Source organism: Arachis hypogaea, chromosome 19, assembly GCF_003086295.3.
Source record: "Arachis hypogaea cultivar Tifrunner chromosome 19, arahy.Tifrunner.gnm2.J5K5, whole genome shotgun sequence".
In the NCBI taxonomy this organism is placed as follows: domain Eukaryota; kingdom Viridiplantae; phylum Streptophyta; class Magnoliopsida; order Fabales; family Fabaceae; genus Arachis; species Arachis hypogaea.
In genome coordinates, this window is record NC_092054.1 from 17,805,743 (window position 1) to 17,818,075 (window position 12,333).

At 30.7% G+C, this 12,333-nt stretch overlaps 1 protein-coding gene across 1 annotated transcript; it reads right to left on the bottom strand.

The window, feature by feature from the left end:
• Positions 1-230: 230 nt before the first annotated feature.
• LOC112779922 (TMV resistance protein N) lies at positions 231-11,811 on the bottom strand. Its single transcript, XM_072228885.1, has 5 exons — positions 11,474-11,811; positions 10,286-10,853; positions 5,493-6,597; positions 4,009-4,329; positions 231-1,725 (listed from the first exon to the last, which is right to left on the bottom strand). The coding sequence occupies exons 2-5, from the start codon at positions 10,840-10,842 to the stop codon at positions 448-450; spliced, it is 3,261 nt and encodes a 1,086-aa protein (XP_072084986.1). The 5' UTR covers positions 10,843-10,853; positions 11,474-11,811; the 3' UTR covers positions 231-447.
• Positions 11,812-12,333: the final 522 nt, after the last annotated feature.

The following is a 12,333-nucleotide window of genomic DNA, read 5'->3' on the forward strand; positions in this document are numbered from 1 at the left end:
GCATAAGTGACACGCTATTAATTATGCTTCACTTTTGCATAAATCTCTAAAATTCTCGTGGCTTTGTTTAAAAAGTATAAGTATTTAGATATTATGATGTAAAAATTTAAAAATTAAATAAGTATATAAAGTAATTATTAGAAATATTTACTAAAATAATATCTAAAAAGTATATCGAAAGAATTATCTAAAAATTTTAAGTTACATGTGATGTATAATGCTTATAGATAGACTATCATAAAATTCATTGTAATTAAATAAGTGAAAAACATATTAAGTTATTAAAATATTTTTATACTCTTTTTTTAACCTATCAATAATAAATTCTATTAATTTTTTTCAACTATTCATCTAAATTATTCCTTCATCCAAATTACCTTTTCTATTTGCTACAAAATTTAAATTTATAATACACTGATCCAACTTCACTCTATTTCAAACACTTAACTAATACACCCCTCCTTGGCCTGCTCCAAGCGCGTGCACATGTTGTTGAAATAAGCACTGGGTACCATAGAATTTCCCAAATTCAAGAGAACAATTCTGATATCGAAGTTCACAATTATATGAATCCGTTTCTCTTGTTATTGAAGTTGTGTCAAGCCATTTCATTTGTTGAACGAAACTCTGATATTCTGCCACAATGACAAGGCTGACCCCCAATCCTTTCAATAGCAACGGCGTGTACTCTGATGCCACACTAACCTTAATTTTAAACTGTGCCTGAGATTTGGCTTTACTACTTAGGTAGTTAGAGCATGCCACGTCATACATCAGATACACGTGGTCCGATGCAATTTCTTGACCTGGCCTAGGCAAGCGCAACTTGATACTGTTCCCTTCATCCTCATCATCACCCACACTGAGGCTAAAGTTTAAAAACAAACCTTCAGATGCAACTTTCGGAACAATGAAAGCAAAAATGAAGCCTAACTGATTGGAAGGCAGACCAAATGGGACATCAATGGTTATGTGATCGCCAATTGTTCTGTGCAACAACCACTTCGGAATTCTGCTTCCCGGATACACATAGGTGGCTCCATCAGCATCATAATCTTGGTAACTGTCACTTTCAAGTCTGGACAAATGTTGATGTGCAAATTTCAAGATGTTGATTTGTGCATTCAAGCCAATAGCCTCAAGAGAGTGTTGATCCAATGCCACACAATTCCATAATGCGACCTTTTTCCTTTCTTCCTTCATTTGTTCAGCTACAGTCACAGGGAACAACACGGTCTTCAGTGATATGCAACCTTCAACATTTAGGTCTTCGATGTTAGGGGGAAGCTCCGGTAGAGTTTGAAGCTCCCTGCAATCCCTTAAATTTAAGCTTCTCAGCCTCAAGAGGTGCTTAATGCTTTCAGGCAAGTACTCAATAGTACTGTTTGCTACACTTAGCACTTCAAGTTTGCTTTGAATTCCAATAGATGCAGGCAGTTGTTTGATCCCTGTGTGATCTAAATACAGCTTTACCATATTCATTGAAATAACAGAAAATTCCTTCAGTGCTGTGCAGCCATCGAGATAGAGAGAGCAGATGATAGGCTGTAAAAGCAGTGCAAGGTACAAGTGTGAGCCTCTAAAGAAAACAGATGGATGTACGTGAATCAACTTTGAACTCCAACCGAGATTAAGCACTTCAAGATTTGTTGCATTTGAAAAGTCTGGTGACTCTGTTAATTGATTGGAACATAGAAGGCTAACTCTCTTTAAACTTCGAAGATTCTGTAACACTTAACAAATGAAGATTTCATCAGTAATCATTACATACATAGTTTCACTCTATTTTTTAGTTACTCGTATTTAAAAAATTTCTAATCGAGTTCCTTCATTGTGAAAAAGTTTTCAACTAAATCTCTAATTTAAACTACAGTTAAAATATGGAAAAGTATACTAAACAATATGTATAATGAGTATATCGGATGTTGAATTCATTATATGTGTAGATAGTTATCTTAATATTAAGATTTAAGTAGATAATTTAAGTAGATTATTCACAAAAGTCATTATCCTTTGCTAGGTAGACAATAACTTTTATTAAACAATAGAATCTAAAATTGACCCAATAAAGTATACACCTCCAAATTACCCACATAAATCTTAATATTAGGATAACTATCCACACATATAGTAAATTGAACATTTGATATATCCATTGTTCACATTATTTAATATTTTTATTGTCTATCTATACTTTTCTTAAAATAAATTTAGATTATTTTAAACTTTTTTTTCAAACATTATTGAAATATTTAACAATGGATGAGATATTTCATGAATATCCACTGTCCTGACTGTATAATGTATTGCTATTTTTTTTTATTCTAATATATTGCTAATATGTTAGTGGAACAGTGCACATGTTTTTACTCACGTCACATCTTACTCTTGTACAATGAGAAAAAAGTAGTGTATATATTTTATTTTTACCAAAAATATTTAGTTTTAAACATTTAACAAAGTTCTAATTTTATTTTTAATATTTAAAATATTTATTTTGTCTTAAAAGCTTTATATTATCATACTTTTTTATTTTTTTGTCAAAATTAATTTTTTTTAACTATCACAATTATTATAATTATAATAGTCAAAGGAGTATCAATAGTGATCTAAGAATAAACTTGATAAAAGAATAAGTGATTAAGTAGTAAACAACAATAATAGAAAAATGGTATTTTTTAGAAATTTTTTTTTATTTTAGTTAGAAAAAAAATATAATATTTTAAACATCCGATATGAAATTAAGATTTACTCTAAATTTTAGTGAATAAAACCGAATTTACCTTTTATGTTTTATGTAATATTCCAAATTAATTCTTAAAATTATTTTGTCAAATATTTTAGACTCCAACAAATTTAATTACAAAGTTAATCTTTAAATTTATTTTGTAGATAAATCATTCTTCATATTAAATTACTCGTCTACATATAAGAACTGATTTGAAACTTTAAAAAACTTTTAGAGACTTTTATGTCTTTAATTCTTTATCAAATAATGATGAAGACTAATTTATTTAACAAAAAAAAGTAGAGAGTTAATTTAATAGTTAAATTTTTTTTGAAAACTAAAATATTCAACTAATTTTTTTTTTTAAATTGATTTGAGTTTTACTTTTGTTTTATTCTTTTTCTTTGTCGTGATGATAGAATCATAAAATACAAGATTTTATGCATAGAGAAACTAGTATATATATGTAAATTTAAAGAGTGAATACCACATCTGATCCTGACAATTATCTCGAAAGGACAACGAGGCCTCCAAAAAAAAATATCTAATCCGATCCCTGATATTTTTTTTTGGGACTGATTAGCCCCTGTGCCAAAAAAATCAACATTGATTTTTTTTCACAGGAACCTCGTTGTCCTTTCGAGGTAATTGTCAGGGACCGGATTGAAGTTTTTTTTTTTTGTCAAGGACCTTGTTGTCTTTTGAGGTAATTGTCAGGGCTATTTTGGAGTTTTCTCAAAGTTTGGAATATTGACTGTTGCATTAATGAATGAAATTAATGTTTTGATATTTTTATTATGAAAAAGTATAGGTAAATAATGAAAATACTAAACAATGTGAATAATGAATATATTGGATGTTTATTTCACTAGGTGTGCGTATAGTTATTCTAATATTAAGATTTATGTAAATAATTTAGAAGTGTAGTGTGTTTTGATTTAATTGGTAGTTGTTCATTCAAAAAAGTTATTGGTTATCTAGCATCATTTATTATTTAAAATTAAAAAATTAATTTCGTTCATTCATGATAGATTCTAAACTTTTAATCATAGAAATATAAGTTTAATTTATTCTTAATTTTTATACTTGATAATTCATTGTATAAATATAAAGTGAGAATGATTAAATACAGAATATATACTGTAGAAATTTGAAATTCAAAAAAGTTCATTGTAAATTTGGATGAAAATATAAGGACATTCATGTTAATAAAACCTTATTTGGCTATGTTTCTATCCATGGATTTGAAATTATAAAAGACTAGCATGTTTGCTTGTTACCTGCTCTTGATGCCAAAGTTTTTTCACTCGGTTAACGGGCAAGGAGAGTATTTGAAGATTTTCAGCCGAAAACTGAGTTGGCAAGGCTTCCATAGGGTAGTGCATCCAAAGAAGAAACCTTAGTTCATTAGGCAAAGACTCAAGCCCTTCAGGAAAATACAAACTCATCTGATCTTGTGGGAAATAAGAAGGACACGTGTAAGGAGCTAAAAGTTCCAAAAAGTGTAGGTTGCTCATCTTTGCAAATACTTGAGGGCTTAGCTGCAGCTTCTTATTAAGCAATGGCAACTTGGCGGAGATGCTTCTAATGGCTTCACTCCCCTACAAATATTGCAAATATTTTATACCATATATCATTCAAAAAATAAAATCCTCTTTAAAATTAACTTTAGAATATATTCGGCTTTTTAAAAAGTAACAATTTTTTTCCCATAAAAAAAAGTAACAATTTTTTCGAAACAAACTTTTTATTGGAAAAGAAAAAGTTTGCCTTTTGGTAATATATACATTTACACACCTATTCTTCTTAGGAAAAATCGGTAATAAACTTTTTTCGGTTAATAATCGACCAACATTGTTTTCTTCTTTACAATAGTAATCCAAAACCGTAATCTTTGTCCGGTCACTGCTTGGTTCACAAATTGCTGGTTACAAAAATGTCAGGTCCCCATCGAAATCACATTTTCTAGAGTCAATTTTTTTATATTTCTTTTAAAAGTTATATATTGCTTTTTTAAACTTAAAGAATTTGTTTTCAAATTTTATCAAAATTATTTTCTAAAAAATGTTATCACAAATATCTTTAGAATTTTATAAAAATAATTTTTACCTTTTTCTGAAAGAAAGAAAAATATTTGACAAATAAAGTATGCTTTAGTTTCTAATATATAATTTAATTTAATTTTAGAGTTTAGTTTTGATGCACTTATAATGTCAAGTATTTTATACAATTTTATAATCACATCTGTTCTTTTCGATAATTATTTACGTAGTTAATGTGAAAAGTAGTTATTTTTATTGATATGACATTACGTAATTAAATATACGTATAAAATTATTTTACATTGTCAATGCATTAAAATTAAATTCTTAATTTTATTCTTAACTTTTGAAATAAATTTTAATGCTATCCTTATCACATTTAATTCAATCCTTATCAAAATTTTTCCTAATATTACTCTTATACAATATGCCCTACTCTCAAAGGAAATTGACCTCTTAAATAAACAATGAAAAATTAAAAATGACACTGGAAAAGCTAAATTGATTTAAGATAACATAAAATAAGATAAGATGTAAACTTTCTTTCGATTTAGCTTTTTTCTCCTCAATTTAGTTTTACAAGGACATTAAAGGTGAAAATTGAAATTTATTTTAAATATTGAGAATGAAATTTAGTAAATTAAATATTAGAAATAATTTTAAAAAATGTTAGAAATAAAAAACATTACCATAAAGAATCCGACCCAAATTATGACATATACCTTATCACCTCTTAGCACTTGATAAATGTCATTAGAACCCCATAATCGGCTTCGTTTTCCAGGGTCTTCAATAGATTCTTGACGAACAATCTCGTATGCTGTTTCTTGAATAATGTCATGCATCGATACAATAGTTCTTTCAGAAACAGTTATGAGGGCTTTATCTTTTAACCTTTCTAACACAAAAGCCACAGAATTGATCTCATCCTTCAAAAGTAGTTTTATATAATCCTCTGTCACATGTAACCATTTAAAAAAACAAGCAATATCCAAGAATATCTTTTTCTCATGGCGATCAAGATCATCATAACTGAGTTTCATCACATTATGGACCTCTTTGTCTGGCATATTTTTAAGCTTCTCTAACAGGCTTTCCCATATTTCTTTCCCTTTTCCATGGACATGGTGTCCCAGAACTTCAAGGACTAATGGAACACCTTTGGCATACTCGATCACCTTTTTTGATTGCTCATGAAATTCCATCTCAAGATCACGATGTTCATGTTTGAAGGCAATCGAATTGAAAAGTCGAAGCGCCTCATCAACTTGTAATGGCTTAACTTCGTAGATAAAATCAACTTCTGTATGGAGCACTTGCTTATCTCTGGATGTTACAATGATTCTACTACCTGGTCCAAATTGTTCCCTTGTTCCAAATAGTATTTTCAGTTGCCGAAAATCATTGACATCGTCTAGAACAATGATTACCTTCATTCGACCAAGTCTTTTCTCAAGAAAAGGGGGCAATCCATTTGAGCTATCAATTTTTAAGTCTGGTTCACCTATGAGTTCAGAATAAAGTTTGCTCTTCAAAGAAAATATTCCTTCCCTGGCTGAACTTTCCCTTACATTTCCCAGAAAACAAGAACCTTCGTACTGTGAGTTTACGCTGTTAAACACTTCCCATGCAAGAGTTGTCTTACCCAAGCCCCCCATTCCCCAAATTCCCAAAGCACGCACGTCTCCTAACTCCGGATTCAATTCTGACTCTAAGAGTGCAATTGATTTGCCAATTCCAATAAGCCCTCTTGAGATATATTTCTGCTCATGATTCAATCTCTTTATCAGATGTTTGATGATTGCTTCAAGGAGCCCATAGTCATTCCTAAAAAACAAGGAAGATGTATTGAATGACAATATTTTCAGAGTTTTTTGCCTTAGTAATTTTGGATATAAAGGGATGTCATAAAGTATATATTTTTTTCCTTTATTAATTATATGTTATATCAGATAAAAAACTTAAATGTAAGAGTAAAATCCTTAAAATTGCAAAGGATCAGACCAACAAAGTAGGGATTGATAGTTTTGATTTTACATATGGGAAAATGAAATTCATGAAAATTTAAAGGATCGGCTCAATTAATGGATAAATTTTGAGAGATTATTTTTACTATTTACTCGATAGTAATTATTTAATTATTGTGTACATTTAGGATTATATTATATATGAATTTAAATAAATAGTATGATAAATTTTTTATGAGTAATGTTATATATATAACTGTTTTTGTAATTAACTTCAAATAAGTTGGTGCAAGACTAATTAAAAAAAGGAGAGTGCTAGGTAAACAATAATTTTTTTGAACAATATGAACAACTACTAATCAAATAAAAATACACTACACTTTTAAATTATTTACCTAAATTTTAATATTAAAATAATCATCTGTATACATAGTGAAATGAACATCCAACTTCACATTATTTAGTATTTTTATTGTCTACCTATATTTTTCCTTAAAAAAATGCATGCATATGTTATTATTTTTACTTTTTTGCACTTTAATGTGGCACACATAAATTTTTAAAGTATAGCACAAAAAATTTTGTACATAATACAACATTATCGATGTAGTATACAAATTTTTGTATATAACACAAATTTTTATTGCAAATGTATTTTATTAGTTGGATGAGTCAATAATCCTAGTATGTAGTCCTCAAAAAATTTATGTACTGCACATTAAAATTTTTATGTTATGCACCAAAATTTTTATGTTACACACTAAAATTTATGTGTTATACATATTTTATTGGTACAATATACAAATATAACACAAATATTTGCATATAGCATATAAATTTTGGCGCATAATACAAAAATTTTTGCCAAAAATATATTTTGTTAGTTGGATGAGTCAATGGTTTGGGTATGTAGTCTTCCAAAAATTTCTATGTTATGTACTAAGATTTTTGTACACCAAAATTTATGCGTTGTGCTGATTTTATTAATACAATATATAAATTTTTGCATATAGAACACAATTTATATGTGCTATAGTTTTTTGAATTTTTATACGAGAAGAAGAAGATGATAACGAGGTAGAACATTATGATAATATAAGAGGATGAGGAAAAAAATAAGAAAAAAAAATTAAATAACAACAACATAAAAAAGAAGACAACGGTGGTGGCAGCGACGATGATAACAATGTTAAAGAAAGAAGGGCACAAAAGAAGAAGCAGAAGAAGTACTCACCTGTGTACGAAAAAGAAGAAGTGCGCAAAAAATTGGTTAAAAATTTGGTTTAAAAAATGGTTAGACGCCTAACAATTTTCAATTTTTATTATGTCTAAGAGTAGAAGTTAGCTAGTGTATTTATTAATCAATTTCGATTAATCTAATGATTAATTTACTGATCAGTTTACATAAATATTTAGGATTTGAATTGCATCTTGTACATGTAGCAATTTATTAATTAGTGACAAATTATTAAATAGTATTTCGATCCGTGACCGTTTTAGTGCTTAAACTATTAAGTTGGGAAATACGGTAAGGAAAAAAGCTAATGTATTTATTAAAAAATAATCTTTTTTTAATAATAATAATTAGGGATGGCAAAATTTTCTGAGACGCGGGGATTCCTGCGGGGACTGCCCCGAATGGAGATCCGATTGTGGAGAATTTTTTTCGTGGGGATGGGGGTAGGGGACAAAATTCTCCCGAAGCAGGCGCGGGGACCCGAGCGGGGATCCCCGCCCCGTCCCCGCTATTGCCCGAAATTTATGAATTCCTTGAATTATCCTTAATAGTTTATTTCTCATATATGTTTTTTAGTCATTTCTCACACACACATATATATAGAAACCCAAAACTCCTAATCTTTATTTGCATAACCCCTCTTCAATTCAGAGATCCCTAAAGTTGTCCATACTCCATTCAACCTCTCTGCAGCCACCTCCTTGTCACCCTTCTCACCGCATCGTCACACCTCACCGTGTCATCACCCTTACCACGTCGTAATTTCTATTTGCGGCGTTCCTTTTTGTAACTCTGCCGTCGTGTCTATTCTCCTCTCTGTTGCCGCGTCTCCCACCTCGTCCACTGCTTTTTCCTTTGGCTCGTCGTTGCGTCCCCCCATTGCGTTATTTCGAAAGAAGTCACCATCGTGTCATTTAGACTTTTTGTATAAAATCTTGCAGTTTTTGTATAAGATAGATACTTGTAGCTCTATTCATATGGAAATTAATAATTAGTTAGAATTATTATGTAGATGGGGAATGGGGTCCCCGCGGGGAATGGGGCCCCGTAGGGAATGGGGATGGGAGCAATATTCTCCTACGGCGGGAAATGGGGACGGGGATGTGGAGCAAATCTGAGGGCGGGAATGAGGAGCAGGGAGGCATCTCCCGCCCCCGTCCTACCCCATTGACATCCCTAATAATAACTCTAACTAATAATCTATGAACAACTGTTATAAAAAGTCTAAAATAAATCACACAGTGTGTTTCAAGTTGGGAAAAAATAAAAGTAAAATGATTTAATTTATAAATGAAGAGTAAACTACTATTTATACCCACGAAAGTTGAAAATGCTGACATATCTACCCATAGAAAAAGGAAATTATCATTTGTACCTATAAAATATGGATTTTGCATAACAAAATTATTCAAACACTAAAAAATTACCTAAAATCCCTAAATTACCCTTATCTTCACCACCACACTACCTCCTTCACCCAATCACCTTTCTAACCCTAATCCTCTTCATCCAGCCACCACCCTTCTTTTCCTTTCTAATCTCAAATTCTACCACCATCTCATTTCCTTCATCACTACCATCACCACCACCACCACTATACCTCCATGATCATCTTTTTCACATAAAGCAGCAGCAACAACAATGACAACAACCTCCATCATCATCTTCTTCATATAAAGCAGCAGCAACAACAACAAAGAGAAAAAACGGTTCTTCCTCCCTCACTGAACAGCGTCGACGACGATGGTGGCAGTGACACCCACCGGCGCCGTCGCCCTCTCCTCCTTCTCCGATCTCTTGCGCGCTCTCTTCCTTCCAGACCAGCGACAGACTCAATCAATGGCGGCGACAGATGTGACGGAGCCGACAACAGCAAGGGGCGATGGCGGCGACAGCTCCCCCTTCCTTAGTTCTGGCTCGCATCTCCTCTTCGGGCGGTGGCTGGATGAAGAGGGTAGTGGTGGGATTTGAGATTAGAAAGGAAAAGAGGGGTGGTGGCTGGGTGAAGAGGGTTAGGGTTAGAAATGTGATTGGGTGAAGGAGGTGTTGTGGTGGTGAAGATAATGGTAATTTAAAGATTTTAGGTAATTTTTTAGTGTTTGGATAATTTTGTTATGCGAAATCTATATTTCATGGGTACAAATGATAATTTCCTTTTTCTATGGATAAATATGTCAGCGTTTTCAACTTTTGTGGGTAGAAATGGTAGTTTACTTTAGAAATGAATTTTTTTTATTTTGTTTGATTTAAAAAAAATGAAAAATGAATGTATTTGAAATCTTTCCCTCAAGAAAAATAAAAAATGACATACCTGTATTTTGTTGAATGTAATCCAGATAAATTAGCAGCTCTTTGTAAAGCAGTTCTCCAACGTTGAACCTTGACCAAGTCATATTTCTTCTCATGTTTAATAAATGCGTCTCCGTAGGATCCTCTTTGATGCCGCACATCTGAGGGATCTACGTCAAGAAAAACTGGTAGCACAAACTGGCCTTCTTTTTCTCTGCACTCAACTATTTTTGCAAGTTCCTCCAAACACCAGCGTGAAGAAGAATAGTTTGGTGAAAATATAACTAGTGAAATTAATGATGCCTTGATTGCTCTAATCAGTGATTTTGGTATTTCATCTCCTACCTCAATTTTATCATCTACAAAGCCGTTAATTTTCTTTCTAGAAAGCGCGTCAACCAAATGACTAAGGAAACCTCGTCGGATGTCCGGGCCTCTGAAGCTAACAAAGACATCATACTTTATCTTAAGGGCATTTTCGGAAGAAGAAGCCACACCCTTCGGTTTCAGAATAAGCAAGAGACACACAAATATAACATATGCCATCTGAGATACTCGGGAAAAAGATGCATGTGCCATAGGATTGAACTCTGAAGTATATGTATCAAAAAAAAAAAAAAAAAAAGAAGAAAGATCAATTTTATGGTGAATTAAGTATTAATTTTATTTTGAATTTTATGCATGTGCCATATGATTTAACATTTTTAGCAATTAATTATTAATTTTTAGACATCATAAAAAACAACAAAAAATAATATCTTGACAAAATAATTCATTTATGAGTAAATTCAAAACATCTATAAATTGCAATATCCTACTTTGACTATTTTATCAACTGTCTATCTTTCTCTCAAGATCAATTCTTTTGCACCAATTTTTTTTTAATACTATTTTTAACAATTTTAATTTCTTAGATAACATAGATCATATATCCTACGAATCCAAATTAAGGCAAATAAATACTGCTTTTGGTTTGAAATAATTGTGTAATGAAGAAATCACTGCACTAGAAAAAACATTGAAATATATCAAATTCCATCGATACTTAGGGACTGATGATGATAGAGATCAGATTAAACTTTTGCTCATATAACCATCGTTTTCCTACACTCTTTAATTTAAATCTTCTTGTAGTTAACTTTTAAGTTTTAACCCAAAGATGAATAATGATGAAACTGAAAGACTTTGGAACAATAGTATTACTACTTACCCGGAATCGTCTTTTACCCTTTTGATGATGGGTTTGTAGTGGACGATAGAAGCTTGATTGAACTCTGCAAATAGTGTTGCAAGAAATAAGTCAACCGAATTGAAGTTATTCTATATATTCACACATGGGGAAGACGCCAAACTACACTTCTTCTTCCTCTTCTTTTCTTATATTTTTATTTTTTGATTTATGCTAACGACTACGCTTCTTTTTTTAATGTAGGCCTCTCATCCCAAACTTAAGAAAGGGTCTGTTCCTTTGAGAAGAAAATGCAAGGAAAGAGTGGGAATAGAAGGAACTTGAGACTTGAGAGGAAAATGGCTATTTTTTTATTATTTGGTTGAGGTGAAAGCTTGTAAAAGAATAAATAAATGGTGGAAAAAAGATGGATGGGACTCACTTAATTTTTTCTCCTTCAATATTGGACAAAAAAGATGAATAACAATATTAATAATTTTATCTTAATTAAATATATAAATATTTCTTTATTTGATATTACATAAAAGAACTATAAAAGTGTCATTTGATGCTTCTAGCATGTAGCAATAAAAGTTCATAACATTTAAGCAAAATTTTAATATAACTATATCAACAACTTAAGATATTTAATTTTAGTTTTGATATTCTGTTTTTAATTTTCTCTGATGGAAAACTTCTTTTTCATTTTTTAGGTTTAAAAGGGTAGTCATGGCTAGACTGCTATACAAACATTTCTAGCATAAAAGCAATTCTTTTATTATTATTATTATTATTATTATTATTATTATTATTATTATTATTATTATTATTATTAACCAATATTATAATTATTAAATATTATTTATATATTAGAATTAACTTTTAAAATTAATTATTATATA